The sequence below is a fragment of the Haemaphysalis longicornis genome, unplaced genomic scaffold (genome assembly GCF_048455015.1).
Source record: "Haemaphysalis longicornis isolate Haplotype H1 unplaced genomic scaffold, Haemaphysalis longicornis Haplotype H1 scaffold_5, whole genome shotgun sequence".
Classification (NCBI taxonomy): domain Eukaryota; kingdom Metazoa; phylum Arthropoda; class Arachnida; order Ixodida; family Ixodidae; genus Haemaphysalis; species Haemaphysalis longicornis.
The window spans coordinates 50,766,465-50,789,187 of NW_027526385.1; the positions used below are offsets into that span (position 1 = coordinate 50,766,465).

Below are 22,723 nucleotides of genomic sequence, written 5' to 3' on the forward strand. Positions count from 1 at the left end.
GGTCAGTCTGTATCGTGAAATCTGCGCCATCCAAGTACATCTTGAACTTTTTGTGGGTGAACACTATGGCAAGACACCATTTTCCTGTCACTGAATATTTCTGTGCGATCGCTGACACAGTGCGGCTGGCGAACGCCGCTATGCTCCTGTACCAAAATGGCCCCTATGCCATATTCACTTGCACAGGTTTGGACAACAAATGGGCGGTTGAGATATTGCAACCGCATACTTGCGGTGTTGGCGATGGCTGTTCATAGTGCCTGAAACACCTGCTCCTCTGAAGCCGTTCATGACCACCTGGCGTCCTTCCTTAGCAGCTGATGGAGGGGCCATGCCAAGTCCGCACTGTTTGGTATGAAGTTCCTGTAGAAGCCGACCATACCCAGCAAGCGCTGCAGACTTTTGACGTTCTCTGCTTTCGGGAACTGCATAATCGCCTTGAGCTTCTATTCGTTTGGCGGACGGAACCTTGATCCACAACGAAGCTCATGAGCTGGATCCTGCTGGCAGCCAGTTGTACCTTGTGAGCGTTTACTGTGAGGCCTGAGTTTTGCATGCGCTGCAACACAGTCTAGGCATCGCGTAACTGAACTTCGCGTCCACCAGCACGATGTCCATCACGCGCTGGAAAGTTGCAGGAGAATTTGACAAATCAAAAGGCAGCCTCACGAATTCAAACAGCCCTCTGGTTTAAGTGAACGCTCTTTCATTGATATCCCTTTCTGTACAAGGATCTGTAGGAAACCTCTACTACAGTCGAGTGTGGTAAAAACCCTTGCTCAGCCAATCGCGTACATCGAATTATCAATGAACGCGCTTGATGGATGGAAAGGGGCACGAGTCTCTCGTGGTTATCGCGTTTAGGCGTCTGTAGTCTGCCCATATACGTACACTACCATCTTTCTTATCCGCCAGCACACTCGGAAATGCCCTAGGGCTTTTGATGGCCTCACCGGTCCTAATTGACCATCTCATGCAGAACACCATCCAGCTGTGGATGTTTGTTGATGCTCAAATGCCTGGGGTTGAACTACAGTGGACGCGCATCTACCGTCTAGATGTGGTGTTCCAAAATGTTCACTGTACCCGGGGCTTCCGTGAACATTGCTGCAAGGGGTTGAAGTGCAGATGCGAGCCGTGCTTGTTGCTCCAGTGGTCCTGCAAACGACAGAAAGATTGTTTGCAAACCGTTTTCACCCTTTCCGGTGATTGTGTCCCCTGTCAGCAACTCTGAAAGCGATTCTGATGGTCTTGCTGCAAATCTGTTTAGCGCGTTCCAGGGCAATGGTGGTAGTTTCTGGCCTTCATGTCAAGCATAATCCTTGTCCTGGCCATAAAATCGCTCCCCAGAATGGCTGGACAGGAAAGATCGGGAAGGGAGAAAACGCGGTTAATATGTTTGCGGCCATCAGTGATTACTTTCAGCCTCGCTGCCGATGTTATCGGCACCACCATGTCAGAAGTTGTTCTGATACTGTTGCCCACAATCCGGAATTTGATCTTCCTCGGAGAGCACCATTCTCTCACAGTCTCCATACACAAAAACTGTTGCTAAAGTATCTAGTAAGGCAGGTATAATCAGGCACGCTTCCTTAACGTTAGCGAAGGGTGCATTGTCCATACTTGTAGCTTGTCCTCGAAGGGCCCAGGGCCAACAGCTCACCCTGTGCTGATCGTTCCTTGCTGCACGCCCTTCGTGTGCCTTCTGCACCTAGTTCCCAGCTTCCAATTCGGCCTTGTAGGGTGCGGCATGCTCGAAGGCAGTTGGTGTATTTTGGCTCTGCTCCTGCACCCGCCATCCTCGCTGAGCTTTCCACAGGCGTTTCGGCCGCTTTGGCAGCAGTGGATCTTCACATCGCTGCGTCTGCAGGTTTGTGCCCTACTGTGAGCAAGCGCTGCAACTATTTCCCAGGTGGGCGCCCAACCGCTGGGGTGAGTCAGCGCTTCAACCATTTCCCAAAGGGGGGCGCCGCACCGCTGAGGTGAGTCAGCGCTGCAACCATTCCCCACGGGGGTGGCGCATCGCTGGGGTGAGTCAGCACTGTAACATTTCCCTCGGGGGTGTGGTAGTTGGTAGGGTTAAGTAGCCATCGGGGAAGCTTGTATGGCTGTGGCCTCCTTGGCGAGGTCATCAAAGTCGGATAACTGCCGAGGCCGCAAGTATGTCCGGAACCTCGGGTGGCATTTTCGGATGGCCCGGAAAAACTTTTCCGCCTCGGGTGCCGCCAGTTCAGCTCTCTCATACAGGCTCTCCAGAGAACGCACATATCCACGAAGGATTCCTTCCTCTCCCGGTGTTTGCGCACGGAGCTCGTCTTTGATTCGGTACACATACCACGGTGGCAGAAACTCCAGTTTAAATCGTTTCTTGAAGTCCGCCATGTCCTCAAATGGCTTCTGGTGACGTCTCCAAGCACTGGCTGCTGCCCGCAGAGAACTGGCAAGGTCCTGCTAATCAGCACGCTATCTGAAATTGCCATGGCTTGTTGGTAGTCCGACAATTCATAAAGAAAGTCGAAAACAGACATCTTGTCGGTGTAACCTGTGTACGTTGGCACGGCTAAGTTTAACTGCAACGACGCGCTGCAGTGACAGTTTCATTGAGTATCTTGTGGCGCCCCATCACCCAATAATTTCTCAGTGTTAAGCTTGCTAGCCTGAAGCGCCAACAGTAGCTTTTCAAACTCGTCCTTCGATTGTATCAGTTGGACTATCAAGTCAAGAATTGGCTTTGTGTTGCCTGATAGCGTATCAATCTTGCAGTACTATTCGAGAGAAGTACGGATGCATTTTCGCTTAACGCAGCAAGAGCCTTCTCGACCGTCGACATAGTTGTAGCTGCAAATTACTGTCCACCCGGTGAAGAAATAAAAAAAAGTGCTTCGAAATGGGCACGCACGGTCAATGAGCGGTTACACTTTGTCGATAAGCGCAAATTTTATGCCGAATCACTCGCAGAATTTGTTGCGCAGCTTTCGGCTGCTCCTTTCCACGCCAGCTACTAGGTTGAGCGTTGGCTTGTGGTCGACGATTGGAAGCATTGTCCGCCGGCTGAGTGATGCTCGCAAGTAGGCACGGCCGGCTTTTGGGGTGCGTAATTCGGCGGTCACTGCTGCCTAAAAAAGGTTAGCGACCCGTACAAAGCATACTGTCATGTGGTAAAAAGAACTCATACCCGAAGGGGGACTGGCCCGAGAAGAAGACTAGGGAAGAAAAGACAAAGAGAAAGAAGAATCACAATACGAGATGCGAGAAGGATTTGGAAGGGGCCAATGAAGAACATACACGGAGCGATTAGGGAGAAGAGGAGGTTATCTGACCAGCAAATGGGAGCCTAACACGATAGAATGCGAGGCGAAGAGGAGGACGGCGAAGATGGAGTGGGCAGAGTGGAACGAGGTCTTGGAGGAACGGTGGCAAGTTCGGGCCGTGCCCCACAACGCACCAGCAGCATCGCACCGTTTGGCAGCGGGCAGCTCGAATTCACCTATTACCAGCAACTTCGCTCTGCTGGCCTCCTGCTGACCGGCGGCATCTCACCGCCGGCGACCCGTCGGGCCGTGCCCCACGACGCACCAGCGGCATCGCAACGTCTGGCAGCGGGCAGCTCGGGACCACCAATGACCAGCATCTTCGGACAGGAACGCAAGGCGAGATCGCTCAAGACGGCTTGGACACTAACACTGTTACCGAGGCCTCCATTTCTCAATTAAAGGGGAAAACACAACTATACCGTATTTTTGCGATTCTAAACAACATCTACTACTTTCAGGGAAGGAATTGGGAAAAACTTTGCATGCGAATCTAAGCACCGAATTTTCTAAGCAACCATCGCAAGGTGGATATCAGACGCGTGAAAGCGGGCCCGAGTTGGCATTGTGCCAAGGAATTTAGTAAGGTTTCTATTACTTACCACTTTTAAGGAACAGAAAACGACCTGATGGGGGATGCTGAGAGCTATGGCACAAGAGGCACAACGGGCTCCAATGGCAGTGAGGGTGACTGAGTATCAGACGTCAGCGGTGGGTACACTGTCTCCCACTCACTTTGGGCCTCGCGATTGTGAAAAAGGGGGTGCCTAGAATCGAGTAAATGCGGTCGGTAGGGGAAACATATTGCGTGTTTATCGGTATATAAAGAAGAGCCACTATATTACATTCCTAGGGGACTCGATATTGCATGACCCACGGGCTTTAAAATATTCGTGTTGCGACACGAAAAGCTTTAAAGCTTCATGATCAGGCTCGTCATGGCCGAAGTTCCTCATTCCATAAGTATATCGTTTCTGTACTGAACTAAATAAGTAAAATAATCGTTCGATATACACGAGCTCCACATAGTTCAAGCTGGGTAACGAGAATATGTTTTTACGGTTATTTTTGTTCATAAATGATATATTTCTCAAAAAAGCGGACCAGGCCATTCAGGATCTTTTCATGAACCTTTAAATGTGCTGGTATTCGTGCACGACAGTTTTGAGGCCCGTGGGACATGAATGAAAACGTTCCATAGTCTCCTGGAATTTCCCGTGAACTCAGAATATTTTTTTGTGTAGATGAAACGTGTGCAATGCGTGATGGGTGCCGGCATAGCTTTTACAAAACAGCGTGTATTTTGCCTCTAACTTTTAAAAGATTACCCCTAAACTACCCTTTCTAATATTGCACAGATGAGGTCGAGGCTGCCAAGAAAAAAAAAACCTTTGAAGTTTTAACGTAGCGTGAACATCCGAAAGCGATCGAGGTATTTGGGATCCGAATGCAAGAACATGGTGTGTGTTGAACTGAGCACAACCACACAATTTTTCTCGTTATTATTTATTTCCTTATTGCTTCTGGTAACAGAATATAGCTACCTGTTTTATGATACCTTGTAAGCTGTGTTCAATGTTATCCCCTTCGCAGCCGTCACCGCCAATACGCTATCGTCTGCTGTGATGTTACAAGAAGTTTATGCCGTGGCAACCCTAAAAGAAGGCCGTCAGTATCTCTTCTCGCACTAAATAACAGAGAGTTTTATTATGTCGTACGGAGGACTACGTTAGGGTATCGCGGAGGCTGTTTTCTTGCATCGCTGCACTGCGCATGCCCAGAAAGCCACGTTATTTTTGCGCTTAGCGTACGTTCGCTATACGTACATTATTTGCGAAAAATAACGAGCGTACGTTGAGGCGCTTGCATGCCGTTTTCGCGAGATCACCGAGAGCGATACCCACTTCAAAACGCAACATGACGTCGGAAGCGGAGCAAGCGCAGCGCCTTCGAGTTTGGACAGACGACGAAGTGAACTTTTTGACAGAGGTGTGAAGCGCAAAACTTTCTACGACACCATCGAAGTGGCCAACGATTTGCGCACACGTACAGGTGGCGACAAAGAAACCGTTCATCAAGCGCGGTCTGCGCGGGTGTGTTGAGGTGTAGCCGCGCGCCAAGTGCTTCGCCTTTTTTATTGCAGATGGCGCCACGATACTTAACGAGCTGTTGCGAAGCGTGCAAGTTCCCTTTTACTAAAACTTCTAAAACTCCTTTCGCGCATAGCGCCGCTGAGTTCCACTATTTGCTTACGTTACGTGTACGGTAACGCCCGTACGCTATAGGTACCGGGAGGTGGACGGGTAACACCCACCACCTGGCGCTCCGCTCGTTAGTACAAGGAGCCGGTCCAATGCAATAGTGGAACTCAGCCTCCGTGGCATTTGGTGTTTGCTTCGGTGCTTTGAATGTTTTGCTGGTGCTGTGAGCGGATATGTTGTGCAAGGAAACGAAGTCTAGAAATAAGTGTTGGGTTCAATAACCGCTACATAAACTCGTCGGACGCTTCTAAAGTTGCGTATGGGCTGCAATGACATGAGCGGTTTTTGCAGCGATCTGCGCTTGGTTCCACTCGATCTGAGTACGAATAAAACTACTATTATAAGTATTCACTTTTCATAAATGCACTAATGGCAACGTAAACTTATCGGATGCTTCTAAGGTCTGGAATGCGCTACATTGACGTAAGCGTTTTTTCCAGCACCCTACGCCTGGCTCCCAGCGGAGTGGGAATAGAACTAATATTTTTAGTACTCATTTCTGCCACTTTAAATTATCTTCACTGGTTTCAATGAGTACGGTTTCGAATCCAGCCATAACGATAGGATACCTCGATGCATATGCTTTGAAGAGAAAGGACCATATGTACGAGATCGATTACCGACATTAAACACTTTTAGCATACCGGTACCGTGTTTGCGTTACCGTTTCCCGTGTGAGTGCACAGCGCGAGAGTTACTGCGATAGGTAACTTACCGGCACAGGCTTCACCGTCGCCAGCGGCTTCCGTTAACACGGTAAACGGTAACGCAAACACCGTAACAATATGCTAAAACTGCCTATTACCGAGATTACCGTGAGGTTCGTGCCTTCAGTTTTAGTGACTGACACTGACAGCATGGGGGTGTGAGAGACGAAGCTGAACTCTCGCGTTTCTAGTGGTAATATTATCAAGAGCCAAAGTTATTCAATCCCCAAGCAGCCCAATCTACGAACCAGCCCCCTCCGCTTGACATTTTAACACCTGCTTGGAATAAAGGCTGGCACCGATAGTTAAAAGTGCGGCAGTGTTAATGTCAGCGTGTGGTTTTTAATGCTTAAGCATTCTTTGCCGAGTATCTAAAAATTGTGTAATGGCTTGTGAAGAAACCGAAAACGCGCGACTAGTTATCTCAAAAAGGGTGCATCTGCCCGCGTTCTCCAGCACAGACGCATGTCCGGCACGCTGGGAGAGGTTAGGACTTGGAGAGGAGGTAGAGAATAAGCGTGTTTCTGTGAAATTAAACATGTTTCTACATTAGTAAAGAAGTTACGGAGCGTCGTTCATCACAGTTTCTGTTTGGGGTAAATCTTAGAAGGCACCCCCACTTTGTCTTTCGCTTGTGCACGACGCCGTTTCGTCATCAACTGCCAAAAGTCTGCGCCGCAGCATTCCTGGATCGGCTGTACACACAGGCTTTGTAGGAGTATTTAGCTGCATTATATTCATCGATAAGCCAAACTTCTTGGAGGCAGGAAAAATTTGCACAAAGGAACAGACTCGCACTTCGGGCTTGACTTCGAGCTTGACAAATTGATCGTCGTCTGCTATTTGTAATAACAAGGTATGGGCGTAAATAACATACATGGCATACTTCGTAAAGTTTGCCTCTGCTTTCAAGATTTACTGATCTGAAAATTGTCTGTGTGGTTATCTACGCTTTCCAAGCCGCACCACAGCAGAACGAGCGAAAGCCATGCACAAGTGCGCTGCGCTTACCGCCACCGGCATTCCACTAACGAGTGGTTCGCCATGGGCGGCTCTGTTCTTTAAAGCGACGGTGCGGCCATAGAACGGCCTCCGGTCCCTATACTAAAACTCTCTAACGATAGCCAAGCGTACGCATGATAATCAAAAATCACACTGATTCCTTATTGACTGATTAACTTAGTTTGAACTCCACCAGCGGAATAATTGGCAAAACATTAATTAAACATTGAATTTTTTATTGTTTTTGATCTATTTGTAAATCAGAGGATTCCTTGTCAGACGAATAGCTACTATTATATGTTAGTTCGCTAAAATTAAACGCGGTCGTTAATTTTATGCTGCGTTAATTGTGACCTAAAGGTAGTGAAAACTATTATTTCTGTAACGAGCAAATAGTTGTAAACTGCACCTTATGCGAAACTGCGCCTGTGTGAAATTCCAGAAACTTTCATGACGTCCAAGAAACGTGAAATCTTTTGCTAGATTTCGAGGCGATCGCAACCGCCATTTGCAACCTCTTACGAGAAACCAAGTGACTTTGAGGCCGCCTTAATTTACCTGTTTGTGAAGTTCACGTTGCCGCCAACTGTTCCTAAAATGTCCCTTCTTTTCTACCGAGCAAGACCCTTCAAGCCATATTTTCGTTGTATAGCAGAAACACACATCCGCTGCCATTTGTTAATGAACGTGTAATCTAGTTGTCTCATCGACTGTTATTGGTAGCACTTCAAGTTAAACGCCGGCGACGATGGTTCGCATATGAGCAACCCCAGATCATACTTAGTTTGAACGGGAAATAGATTCCCATTGTCAATCGAGCACGCATCCTCGGCTTGCCTATACAGCGAAATTGGGAAAGCGGATACAGAGTTCAACGAATCACACAATCGGCAGCCCAAATAATGAGACTGATTGGCCGAATTACAGACAATCATGTCGTGTGTCACGTCCTGCATTTCCACAAGAATGCAGATTTGGCGGAAGTTGCACCTGTAATCGTTATAATAGCAAAATGGATACGATGGATGGAACAGAATTTTTCGCATCTCTTCGCTCGCTGGGAGCATCGCCGCTGCGGTGCCACATAATAGGCAATGGGGAAACGACTGCTTCGCCTACGCTTTACGCTTGCTCAGTGTAGGCGGCGCCATCTTTGTGGGTGCTGCTCCGCAAGTGAACCACGTTACTATGCGACGATTTAAAGGCTCGTTCGCCGCCACTTGGTCCCTTGGTCTCGCCAAAGATAAGGTGGTGACTGGGCTGTCTGTCGTTTCCCTAAGCCAAGAGAAAGTCCGAATCCAATCATCCAGTAGATAAAGGTTGTACTCACTGGCGAGGCATTCATGCCGGCAACAATGAGTGATGCATTGTCACTGGTACGTCAGGCTCCGCAGGATGGCGGTACGTGTTCGTTCTAAGCACATGACGTGTTGTACATTCCAAATTCTATCGCACAGAGCGCGAAGTAATGCTTCGACTACAATCTGAGTTCGATTATTAACATCTCTGCTGACCCCGTCGTTGAGAATCTCGTTGAAACGACGCAGAAGACGCAATCCGGTGTTTTTTCTGCTGCGGGCGGGCGCTGTGGCACTAGGCTCGCCATGTCCGTTGCCGTTTCCAGTTTTGCCAAGCGAGAAAATTGACAGCAAATTTTTGAGTGAATATCATCTATGGCTAGATGGCAGGCTGTGAAATAGCGAGTGCAGGAAAACTTTAAGGGAATATGGTTCGTATATTCATTGGTCCTGCTCGTCATAACTAGTTTCAGAAGGGTTTAACCCGAACCACTTTCGATAATGGTGTTTGGGATGGCTTTTACTTTAAGATGCCCTAACCGCATGTTTGGAAATTGATGCGGAAAGCAAAAAATATTGATACCAGGTAAAGCAGTATTTAAAAGGGTATATCAGCCATACTCTTTTCGAGGCCGGTTAATTTATACAGGGGTGTTTCAACCATATTCTTGTAGAGGCTAGTTAGTATACAACACTTGGTGGAAGCATTTCGAAACATGAAACATGAAAGGAAGCACTTAGAGTGACAATCTACACCCAAAAACCGCACGCCGAAAAGCTGGAACAATCGGCCCGAAAGCAATTCCCACAAGTGTGCCACAGTGCAGAAAGGCGTGGTACAAATGAGCCCGAATTCCGCGCTCTTTTATGGAACTTGAGCGTCGTCACCCAGAAGAGACACAACTCACACCGCTGCGAATAGGCAGCGACCCACACGCTTGCCGCACCTGTCTCAATTGCTGTGGCTATGGGTGGTTCAGTACATCTACGGTGCGGAGCAGCAGCTTCTGCCCTGCTCCCATGCGATGGGAAAACTGCGTATCCGCCTGTACCACCAGCATACATTCCGATACGAAGAACGTTGCCCGCGGCTTAAAATATTTAATATATTTATAGTACATAGCTGGTGAGGCCATCAATGCCACAGATGAAGGGGTGAAGCTGCTTTGAAACACGCATTCAATTTTTGTGACTGCTCGCAGTGCCAGTCTTATCATTTCTTTTCTCCTCCCTTGTCACTCAGCTCGACATAGTGCGCGAGATTCCCCGCTGGAAGAAGGTTTTGGGCAAAACTCGCATGTGCGTGTCGGTGACGTCAGCCATCAACTTCGCCACAAGCAAGGCCGCTGAAATTGATTTTGTGCATGACATCGGTGGACTGCCGGAGGCAGTTCAGCGCTACACACGGCGTCGGGTGAGTGCGGCGACACTTTTATTCTTCTTCTTCTCCTTCTTCTTATTCTTCTTCTTCATGATCAGCATCATTATAATAATTGGTCTGGTTGTGTCCACTGCAGGACACACTGGAAGCCTTTCCCAAAGACATACAGCCACACCTGTGAAGTGCTAGCTGAGGTCATGCTTTCCCTGAACATTTTTCAGCTCTACGCCCCATCGAGTCCTCGGGCGACCCCTATTGCGTTTGCGGTATATTGGCAGCGCTATCTATTGCAGCGCAACCGTCGTATCCCAGGTCTCCTCTGGGCTCTGGACCGAGAACAGAGGCGACTCGGGCTCCGCCGGCGGCGCCTGTCACCGGGCTTTCCGTTTAGGAGATTGTTAGGGGGGTACAGTTTCAGTACCGCAGGACCCGCCCGTATGGCCAGAGCCCTGAGAACCGTATGGATGTACTTGTTGAAACAGAGCAGTGTTGATTACCGGCTCGATTCGTCGGGGGTAAAATTGTCGGTCTGCATGGGGGAAACTGCCTGGGGTGTGTTTTACATTGGACCAGGATGCGTAGGGTTGACAAAGCTGGCTGTATAAGGTAGGGTGCATTCGGTTGTACAGTGCTGGGGAAATGATGGTGTTTGTCTCGGTTGGACATAACAAGCTTAGTATCGAGTGGGTGAGGCGTTCGGATGTGGGTAAATGCGTTTAGTGTCTTTGTAGTTGGTTACGTTATCTTAAAAAAAAGGTTGAGTGCTTAGAGAGGAAGAGTGGCAGGGTGACCTGATGCGTGGTTAGTGAGCTCGCAGGCCATTTCATGAGCTACTTCGTTCTCCTCCAGGGGCGCGTGGGTGGCGTTCCAAAGGAGACGTATGGGCGGTTAGCGCGGCGTCTCGGGTTGGTACGTAGTATGCCTGCAGTTGGGGGCTAAACTTGTCGTTAGGGATGTTACGCTGTGCTTTTTCAGCTTGAGTTTCATCCACGCCTGGCGTCGCTCAAGTCGGCGTAGGAAATGGGAGAGAATAAAAATGACAGGTCAAGAAGTGCGAGGGGCAGTGATGAGAAGGCAAGGAGTTGGGAGGGCGAGCCTTAAGAAAAAACTTTTCCGTCGTTGAAAGAAAACCTAAGTCTCTCGCGTTACGAAACAGCCGCGTCCCCAATCGCACTATCGTCACATTCGGAGTGCTCAGCGTTCTCTTTGGGTGTGTGGCGCAGGAGTTCTTTTCGGACGTTGGCTGAGTTGAAGTCGACTCTGCCTTCTGGATTGGGCAGTTCGACTTTTAGACATCAGGAAAGTGAATTGTGCACTTTGGTTTCACTCAGCTGTCATGAAGAAAGCTTCGCTTTTTAAAGAGAAGCCGTTTAATCGTGAAGTGCGGCCGTGCCGAGAATCGCTCAAAACTCGTCGCAGTAATGTGTAAAGGAGAAAAATGATAGCGTAAGAAGTGTAAGGGGAAGAAGGGTAGAGGCAGGAAGACGACGAGCAACTGGAAACACTGTGAATTGGCTTTGAATTGGATGATACTCTGAATTGGTTGAATACTGTGAATTGGCTGTGAATACTGAGGACGTAAGCTCTGACGTGCAGGTTTTCTCCTAGTTGACATAGACTATATACACTCGCGGAATCAGTGTCCGGTAAACGGTAAAACGGATTAGCCAAGTTATAGGTAGTGGAGACCACCCGTTTCGCTGTTCCCTCAGTCTTCGCATCTCAATTGCGAAAGTGGCCCAATTTTTGCCCTTCGTCACACACCGGGCCGTTTCCGAAGAGAGAGATAACCTACAAGCTTTCGACATCCTCAAGCCTACGTTCATGCGAAAATACGCCGAAATATTCACCCACTACCAGCAGAGACCTGGAAAATACCTAGCACTCAACCGATGCTTATCCAGAACCGAAACTAAAACATTCCGACGACTTCAACCTCTTACCCCTATGTCCTACCCCATGCAATGTAACCCACCCTCTACCCGGCCTCTTGCAAATACTACTCCCAACCTGGCACCCTATACCATCTTGTATGGGGGTGTCAACAAATCCCATCCCTTGTTGGTATCCCCAACTGACATAGGAGCACTGCTGACCCGCTACGACCTCTCCTCCCTTCGTAGCCTGGTGGAAAAGGCCTGGGAGACCAGCGCACGCCAGGGTATCTCGAGCTAGAGGAAACCCCCCAACCAGGCGCGTGGCCCGACATCAACACCTATTGCTCGCCTAAATCAAGTTTTTGGCTCCTTATCCTCGTCGTCAGGTTCCCACTAGCCAACAACACGCGGGGGAGGGACACGCATAAAGCATACATTTTGTCCTGCTTTATGGTATTTTCGACACAAACGGAAGGATTCAGTGTAACGTATCCGAGCGGAAAAGGCACAAGGGGAACGTAAACCCTCAACGAACTGCAGACAGTCGACGTGGGCATTGAAAGAGCTGCAGCTTTTACCACAACATTCTATCTTGAGCTACATCAACACCAAAATTTTGGTCTGTCTGTCCGTCCATCTGTGTGTCTGAACATTGACTCAACTACTTGAGCAAAGGGTAAATGAGTTATTGAATGAGAAGTTTTATAAGTAAAGCACTTGCTAACCAGAAATCATGGTACCCTGCTGCATCCATGTCGGCATTGTCGACCACAAGTAAAATATTAGGCATACTTAAGGGAAAGCATGAATTCATAGCTGGCGGTGGTCAGTGATCTTTTAATTTATGTTATATGTGGGCTTAATATTTTAGATAGCCAATAAGATAGGCTTTAGGACTATATTTTGACCCTGAACCTACGCAAAGGTGTTCAGATAGGCCCTGTTCTTTGTGGTGGCATTCCAAGCTCTACAATGACGAATGGCAACGCGTTAATGTGGGCTAGTTGGTTTGAACTGTGAAACATGGTTAAGTAGCGTGGTAAGGACGGGACAAAAGTAGAAACCACCCAGGACTAGCGCTAGAGATTTAGCACTAGTCCTGTGTGGTATCTTGTCCCATCCTTACCGCGCTACTTAACCATGTTTCACAATGACGAACGGTTCCAGTAGATGACACTAAGCGGTGGTACACTTAAACGCTGTCGAGGCGACAAAAGTAAGATTAGGTTGAGATGGGAATGTTTCCTAGGACCGCTACCACCTGTAACTGAAAAAATAATTTTTTCGCGCCTAAGAAGTTTTTTGTGGCTGCGCTACGTGCGGCGCCTGTATAAAGGAAGAATATAAAACCTAGGCATAATAGATTTTGGTAAGATGACTCGTCATCCCCCCGCCACAAAGGGGACACCAATAGCAATAATCATCATCACAAACAGAAATTTTAATTACCTTCCACTGGTCCAACGTGTTTGTTCTGGAAGGAGCGAGGTGGTAGGAGAAAGTGCGAGGAAGAACGCCTGACCGCCGAGCCGACCTTTTCGCGTTTGCTTAGCCCAAACGGCCCTAACGCTCGTTTTGTCATGGAGTCCGCAAAATGTATTATCAAGTTTCATTATAGCGCTTCTTGCCTCTGCGTACGCTAACCAGTAAATTTTTGCCTCACGCTATGTCAACACTGTGACTGGAATTTTAAAGTCTCGTCAATTTTTCATAGCGACACGCTGACGCTTACGGCCGCGCCTCTTGTACGGATTGAGAAGACTCCCCCAGGTCGATCTCCCATCGGAGTGCTGGACTGTTGCCGCTACCCCAACGAGTGCAAACAAATGCTCTTCCGTTAGTAGTCAATGTAAAACGTCCATACATAGAAATCTCCTCTTACATGAGCACACCACATGAAGGAAGCGTTGAAGCCCTGTGGCATTTCTGTTGTGCAATCCCACGTAACGTCCGCAATAAAAAGACAGAGTTTGACGCATACATTTTATACAAACTCAGAACAATCCATAGATGCGTTTTGAACTAGCACAATGCCGCGAGATGCATTGTAAGTCTGAATTGCGATTAGCAGACGATGGATTTCCTCCTGCACGTCGTAGATTCGGTACAGAGCTCTATAAATATGCTGGAACAAACGGCAAGTCCCTTCACTCTGGCGCGCAAGCCGAGAAGGCTTTTAACCACGCACACTGTACATACCCGATGCGAAGTTGAGTCGCACGTCGCTACAGAAAGATAATCCCGTGCATGGTAAAGCACACTCCACCGCATAAGGGATGTCGCATTTCTTCGCGTAACGAACGCGTCCCCCCCACACACGCACACACGTGCGCGCACGCGCGCACGAACGCATGCACGTACGCACGCACGCACGCAGCTTCGGCCACCGGCCTGCTTGCAAAGCTTCGTTCGGACAGTCAGCGATGTAACGATGCGAAGGCGATCCTCCAGGGAGAGTTGCAAACTACGCAATGCATTTAAAAACACCTGAGCAAATATTGTGTTCCACAAGGGGCAAATTACTGTCTACAGAAGAGCGTAACCATGGATATTCGTCATTATCAGTCCCTATGTTTTCAGCAAAGAGATACGACACGTACGGCCGCTATTTGCTGAAATATCAGGAAGTTGTAGCAGACCATTTTTGACGGTCCGCTCCGCTCCGATAGCAAGCGGGAGCGCCATTGCGCATGCGTCGCGCGCTTGGCTACGAACGGCACTGGCTCCGGTTCCGCTAATCGGGTTAGTGATAACGCCTGGCGGCTAAGCGGGCATGATCGGAAATTCTCGGCAGAAAACGGCCGTACCTACATATCAAAACGTTCCAAAAAAGCAATTGTTAACATTTTCTCGCTGAGATATGTCTATCACTGCCCCCGTTTCATTTAGTTTCTATTCGTCACTTGACGCTTATGCTACAAACCTTAAATAAACCCGTTGGTGTTAATACTTGGGCATCGAAGGTAGGAATATGGTTAACAAAAACAGCTGACACACGATATTTATCAAACCTCCCACAACGAGTTTTGGGCGCTAAGATGACCCTATCAGTACGGCATGATCCGTTACTCTGTCACAATCTGGAGTTGGTTTACTGTGTATATGTTTCTAGGTTTTTCAAAACTTTTTTTATATTTGCGTCGCATGTGGACGAACTTTGCTGGCCACCACCTTCACAGAGTGGACGGGTCTGTTAGTTGTTAATCCTGCAGGTTTGGTATTAATCGCGCCTCTCTGCCTAATGAAGTTCTCCCGACTCATGTATCGTGAAAAGCAGCCTCCTCTATGTGCCTTGATTTCCTCCCTCTCCGCGCATGCGCCAGTTCATGAGCAAGTCTAGAGATCGCCGCAATCCGCCCTTTCCGACGTATCCTGTGGACACGTGGAACACCGTGTACCACTGGGACAACACCACGCGGACGCACTTCTGGAGCAATTACAGTGACGCCGGGAAATTGCTGACGTTCTTCGCCTACGACAAGGCGGACTCGCTGGGACCTAAGGTGAGCAGTCTGCATCTTCGACCCGTCCTGAAAAATACAACCGAAACCACAAAGCTCTCTTTCCGGTAAAGCCACCAACACAGAGTCGCCTTCGAATATTCCGGTGCGGAACGTACCATAGCACACACGAACCTCATTCTTAGTGTCCTCCTCCTCCTCATCCTGTTCCTCCACCACCATCTCCACCACCACCACCACCACCCCACCACCACGCCATAATCACCGTCGTCGTTGTCGCAGTCGTCATAATAAAATCTGAAAGGGTTCACCTTTCATTTGAGACAAATCCCGGACCCGCTTCTTTTTCGCATGGCTGAGAAGCTCCTCTTAGTGAGGCATATTTGAAGTACTCTAGCAACAAATCTCCAATTCTAATTGCGTGCACCCCTCCCCGCGCCCTTCATAAAAAATGAGAAAAGAATGTGGTGAAGAAGACTTGATCCAGTTAGGTTGAGACGAATTTAATGCCAGTACAAATTAAGCACACTGCGCAAAAAGACCAATAATAAATTAAGAAAAAAAAACAATTCGAAGAAGAAGAAATGCGTAGTTGCAGGATATCAAAGCAAGGTTTAAAAATTAACTGCGTGACAATGAATAGAAAATATGGTAAAAGAAGGAAAATCTGCAAGCCAGTTTGACTCGGAAATTAGCCAGAAAAGCCAATCCAGTCTAGGAAACAACAACCAAAACCTACCTGGATACACCCTTCACTTAATGGGCACTAATAAAACTCTAATGAAAAAGGCACGTGTAAGCTTGAATACCTCGGGCACCGACAAAGGTATAAGGAGAAAGAAAATCTTTTGCCACTGAGGTAGTCACGTCAATGACATAACGTTACACGCAACTACCCAGTAAAACAATGGTTATATGACATCCAATAACTACACAGAAATGAAGGCGAGCTCATAGTCATTCTTTGGACATAGCAGTTAACCCTGCGTATTGTTCTAAGATGTTAATATACGATTTGAGCACTCGCACCACTCCACTGTAAGCGTGACAATACCAATGGCGCAAAGTAAGCCACTTGCTTACGCTCATGGAAGCTAGATGCTAGGAAGTAAAAGATCCACGCACCAGGGATAGTAGGACCTTTCCCTCTTACTTTCAATACCGAAGCACCGCAAAGGCTATTGCTACAAGGTTCCGTGCGTTTTTTACATCAGTGTGCAAAAACGTCTTGCAGCAAAGCCAACTTTATCGGGAGTGCTCTCCAGAAAGCAGCTGTAAGTCTTTTTTATCAGAAGTTTGGCAAAAGAATAGTAATGTAATACCATTGTCTACTAATGCGTAGCATTCTTACGCCGCCTGTATACACCAAAACCTTTGAAGCCAGATTCTCCTATAGGTAGCGAAGTATGTTTGCTTTCTTTGTCATTTTTTCCTTTCGTTTACTTTCGACATTGATGTAGAATAATGCCTCTGCTTTGCACATTTGCTTTACTTTGCTCATCATGTATATTTCCGTAGATGCAGGAGGAAGGGAATGTTGGTCCATTGCGGCAATTTGTTTAGTCATATTTTTGTCCTTCTTTTCCTGGGTTTTTTAATCTTAGTTTTTGGAGGTGTATACCATGCAGGTGTTTTATTTTGCTAATTATTTTTGTAAAAATTGCTTTTTGTATTTCTTGTTAGAAATTCAATTTGGTGAATCATATCCATTTATTCAATTGCAAGGAACAAACGTGTTCCGCTAATGAAGCATTTTTGTAGAAATTCAGGTAGTTCCAGGCTTGGTTGCCAACCTTTGTATTTGGATTCGAAAATTTAGGCTTCATTTATTAAAGCAGATTTTTAAGAGACATTTTTATTTGGGGAGTGTATTTTTGAGCATTTTTGTTTCTTCAATTTTTCGAGTTCATGCATTGGTAAAAATCACGTTTGAAAGTGACTTTTATTTACGCTGTGTCAAGTAATAATTTTGGTACTTCGGCCTATTCAACATTTATGTGCAGGGCGTATTATTGTCCTGGCTCTGGTGGCACTCGGCAAAGTATGCTACGCCCTAAGAGTATAATACAATCAATCGCAAACATGTCTGTATTTTCACTGTGCAATTTATTTACTTGGTATAGTTAACTAGTTCTTACTCTCCGGACCTCGCTTGGTAGCTTGGGCACGGCGCGCTCTCATGGCACTTGGAGCTCGACTGCTGGGCGAGTGATCACCATCCCATTTATATTAGGCTTGCTGCAGGACCGGTGCCGCGGCTTCGTCGACGCTGCCGGGTCATCGATTGGGATGAGTTCAGATCACAGCTCTCCCCACTCGAACAAGAGACGCATGACCCGATTTCTATCCTACAAAGCGCACTGCACGCATCAACGCACATCTCGTGGGTAGATGAAGCCCGACCTATGCCTGACCTTCACCGGCTCTGATGGTGGGCCGCCCGCCGTCGCGCGGAACTGACGGCGGCCTGCCAACCGTCATCTAAGAGTGCCAAGATCCACCTTAATCACCTGACAGCCCAAGCGCGAAGACATGAACGACGCCTTTCCAGGGCTCACTGGATGAATTGGTGTGCTTCACTCGTTCCCTCAACAAACGCATCCTCGATATGGCGCACGTTTCAGGCAATGGAACGAGGCCGCAAGCCGCAGAATCCCTTGGACAATACTTACCTTGCATCGGGTCGCTCCTTGCAAGAATTTGCGGAGGAGGCAATGAAGGCTTTTTTCTCAAATTATGACACGCCTCCTCCGTCCTTTGGGGGACCTTCACCCCTTCCCCCTGAGGCAGACCGACCCCTTACCATGGAAGAGGCAGCTGGTCTTCTTTTCCCCTTCACCATGGCGGAACTGTTGGCAGCTATCGACTCGGCAGGAACACATAAGCCATCGGGCCCCGATGGCATACAGTACCAAGTGTAAAAGAACTGCACAGAGAAGTATCTTGAGGTCATACTGACCACTATAAACGAAGGTTGGGTTTCTGGATGCGTACCCACTTTATGGAAGCACGCAGAAATCATAGGCGTCCCGAAAGCAGGAAAACCACCGGATAGGCCCAGCAATCTACGTCCGATTGCTCTGACGTGTACCTTATAGAAGCGGGATGAGCGTATGCTAGCATGAAGGCTTACATCGTGGCTTGAGGGCATGGGTTGGTACCATCCCTCTCAGATCGGCTTTCGGCCCCACATCGGCGCAGAGGACGGCCTTCAAGCGTTCTCTACTTCCGTACTCATAGGAGGACGCACGTTTCGTATTCGTTCTATTCCTGCCCTAGATGTGAAGAAAGTGTACGACAATGTGAGCCATCAAGCAATCTTACAGATACTGCGCGGGCTTGGGTGCCCGGTGCCTGTGGTGTCCTTTATAGCGTCGTTTTTAACACACCGCACATTTTGAATTAGAGTTTCAGGACAGGCGGTTGGCTCCTTTTCAACATGCCGCGGGGTACCACAAGGCTCGGTCCTGGCACCCATACTGTTCAACCTTGCCCTTCTCCCGCTCGCTTGGACCGTAGGGGCATTGAAAGGTCTCAAATGTCTCATCTATGCGGATGATATCACGCTCTGGTCGACAATTCCAGACATTGCGGATCAAGAACACGCTTTGCAGAGTACTTTAAATACGGTTGACTCGTGGTGAAAACGCTTGGGACTCATGCTACCCCAGATAAGACCATGTTACTTATCGTCGGCAATCTAAGGGCTCGACAAATACTGCAAAACCGACCCGTTTTACGAAATCTTGATGGCGAGCCAGTGACGGAAGTTACTTGTCACCGCATCTTTGTCCTCGACATTGCTGCCTCCGGCTCAGCTACGCCATGTCTCCGAGAAGCCCGCTGGCGCCCTTCAACTGCTACATCTAGTTCACCGAATTTCCATGAAATCGGGAGGAGCTCGCACAAAGATGGCTCGGCTTCTTGTACGTGCAATCCTGCAGCCACATATCACGTACCAGGCTCAGTTTCAGTACATGACAAGGGCGGAATGGGATCGTCTAGAGGCCTTACATAGAGAAGCCATGAGAACTACTACCCGCCTTCCTCGCCTAACGCACATCTCTTCACTAGAGGAAGAAGCTGGCCTTAACACGATCGATGAGTTTGCTCACCAGCGGCGATAGGCGCGATCTCCTAAAGCCCAAGTGTACACATCTATGGCTGCTTTAGGGTGGTATATGGGCCCCCAAACTAACACGCCGCCAGATCCCTCTCCAGAACCCCCTCCTTGGACCCGAATATAAATTACTGACTGCAAGCCTCTGGGTCGGCCAAGCCGTGTTGCGCGGAAACTCTCATCCAGTGCTGGCCAAGACACGTTTTACGTCGACGCCAGTATGTCAGGAAGCCTTATTACCACAGCCTTCTTAAACCTAGCCATGCAGTTTATTGAAAACTGCCATTATTACGCCCCTAGGAGGCCCCCGTCAACACTTGCTGAGTTCAAAGTGATTTTCGACGCCTTGACGGCTATAGAGCTGCTGAGCCCAGACCAATCACTACCTGTCAACATCTTTACAGATGCAATGCAAGCAGTCCGACACCTCAAAAGAGTACTTCATCAAGTGCCCATGTCCCAAACCATCCACGCGAACACTGCGGCCCTAAGTTTCAGAGTGAAGATTACTTGGGCTCAGAGGACGTCGACAACTGGACAGCACCAGGCGGATGCGGCGCCTCGTATACCTCCAACGACGCATCCACTGCCCTTACTTTCAGTTGACGCAATGTCAAAGTTGGCCACCGACAAAGAAGACCTTCGGCGCTCCACACGCGCACTAATTCCACTGTGCGGATAAAACCTTCCTGGTGGGCTCACCCGCCGTGAGGAGGTGGCGCTACGAAGGATTCGCGTCGGGGCTGCTCTTACACCAGCTGTCACCCACACCTGGGCCCCGGATCGACGGGCTCCGTTTGACCTGGCACGTCCATTTTGTACCACGTCGGCATCGACCGCAGACATTTACCATCTTCTGTGGGCTTGCCGTGGTCTCCAACGTTCCCGACAGCAAGTACTACAAAGTGTGGGACTGAATCCAGGCCGGCCTCCCGAGTACAGACACTGGCTCTTTGGGCCGTATCACCGGAGCGTTTTAGACTTTCTTAGTGAAACCGTCCTGTTTACGTACATTTAAACACACTCGCCTTCACCGTTTTATGCTGCAGAGCAATCTTTCGCAATTAAAATAAAAACTAGTACACACTGAAAAAAATGGCTGTAACTCTGGTTTTGTCGGAACTATCTAGCAACAAAGTATGTTTCAACTGGACGATAGGACCTTTGCATCATTACGCTGAGTTTGTTTTGTAATAATTAATTTATGAGGAAGCCGTGAGGCTGTAGAGCGCAGAGAATTTCCGCGGCTGTCAAAACAAGAAGGGACTCATTGCTGTATGTTTGAGTATGAGGAGTGTTTTTGTTTTTGACCATTTGTCTTTCATGTAATTTATACACATTCGCTCTTCATCCACTTTGGGAATATGGAAGAGCTCGTAATTTTAACCATTGGTCGGTCGTTTATTTTATACAGATTCGCTGTTCCCCCACTTTCGGTGTATAGAATAGCTAGTAATTTTAACCATTTGTCGGTCGTTTATTTTATACAGATTCGCTGTTCCTCCACTTTCGGTATATAGAATAGCTAGTAATTTTAACGATTCGTCTGTCGTCTAGTTTACGCAGATTCGCTGTTCCTCCACTTTCAGAATATTTAATAGCTCGTAGTTCTTTCACGTCGAGCTTTGCTTATTTTGCGGATTATCCTCAAGCAGCTAAAAGGTATTTTTGGTGCCAGAATGAAAAGTAGCTGTCCAAAAGCATGCAATTCGACTTGTGTAACGTCACCCAAGCCAACAAAGCATTCTAAATATCTGCAGCGCGAGCAGAAACAAGGACACAGAAAAGCGACGGGTTGAGCGCTGTTTCTGTGTCCTTGTTTCTATTGGCAGTGCAGGTATTTTAAAATGAACTACCAACACACCCGGTAGTACATCTTGTGAACTTCAAAGAATTCCAGAAGGAAGGGGTGAAGGGAAAACAGTGTTTTGTGCGTATTCGTATGTGAGCCATATGATGTGCGTAGAAAATATTCGCTACAAATAACACGGTGATCATGATCATTTTAATGGTCGTCATTTGTACATGCGCACCAATAGTTAAGCTGTGATTAAAACGACTGAGACAACAAAAAATACGGAAGAAAATCGAAAGTTTCCATACCAAGTTACTAAAATAAAGTGGAAAGACAATAGAAAACGGCGATAAATGCAGTTTAACCAAATCTGGCGCAAATTCTTTTATTTTTCAGCGAAAAAACATTTTTATGTTGCGGAGAAGGTATAAGAAACCGCCCCAATAACCTTTCAAATGCGTGTATAACAGGAATGACATATTTAAATGCGAGCGATTCCTTGCCGAGTACACGCACAGACGCAACAGTGCTGCGGCCGGTATATACAAAACACTTAAGTGGCGTAGATAGTACATTTTATCGTTATTATGGCCTCCTGCGACATCATAGGTCACATTACTCTTTTGAGAAAGGAAAAGCAAGAAAACCTAAAACTATAACAGCCAACAGAAGTCAGAGCATGAAAATGATAATGTGTCGAACGCAACTTTGAAAAAGCGACGTGGAAAAAAAAGCCAAATTCAAAAGTAGGCACCTTAAAGGCGGCACCCCAAAAGACGGAGAAAAAAACAAGAGATACCGAAACAGAACGATGGAACCACGCAAAAATATCAAAAGGAAAGACCAAATCTCAAGGCCTTGCATTTGCGGAAAATGTGTAATTGACAGGTATAAAACGTTTCAATTTTATGTTAGCATAACAAAGATAACAAGTTTAACGGAATTTTACAGAGCAGAAACACGAAAAGAAAATTCTGAAACTGAATTCACGTAACAACAAATGTAAATATCTTAAAAACGAATACAACACCGCCCCCAGCAACGAATGCAAAACCAAAAATATCGGAGAAACAGACGTAAAGATGAATAAAAAACGCGAAAGCAGAAGAACCTTCTACCTCGCTGCATTCACTCTAAAATGGCTAATTAGAGTAATAATTGCATTTTTTTGTTGTAGAGCCAAAATTGCTCGACCAGAAATTTATTTTACCAAAAATTCAAACCGTAGTAAATATTCAGGAATTATTATTGTGAACTAATGAAATAAAAAATATGGATCTTGGAAAACCCCTGAAACAAAACGGAGAAAAAATACAGAAAAGTAACAAAGAAACCACAAATAAAAATTGTGGAAACACAGCGTTTGTGCACTACGACTTGCGACAAAGTAACATAGTCTGTAAAGTAAAAGCTCGTAATAATTAAAAGAGCGCTGGGAAAATGGGAGCGAAACTATTATTGCGATTAGATACGAGGGCTGTCAGCGGAGACCCGAAGGGCGTGCTGCTCT

The 22,723-nt window shown here is 47.4% G+C and overlaps 1 protein-coding gene across 1 annotated transcript in view; it reads left to right on the forward strand.

Annotated features, from left to right (window-relative positions):
- The window catches only part of LOC144139227 (uncharacterized), a 55,447-nt gene that overhangs the window by 27,187 nt on the left and 5,537 nt on the right, over positions 1 to 22,723 (forward strand). Inside the window, exons 5-6 of the mRNA XM_077671649.1 lie at positions 9,823 to 9,993; positions 15,161 to 15,340. Of these exons, the coding sequence (XP_077527775.1) occupies positions 9,823 to 9,993; positions 15,161 to 15,340 (351 nt within the window). The remainder of the gene's footprint in view (positions 1 to 9,822; positions 9,994 to 15,160; positions 15,341 to 22,723) is intronic.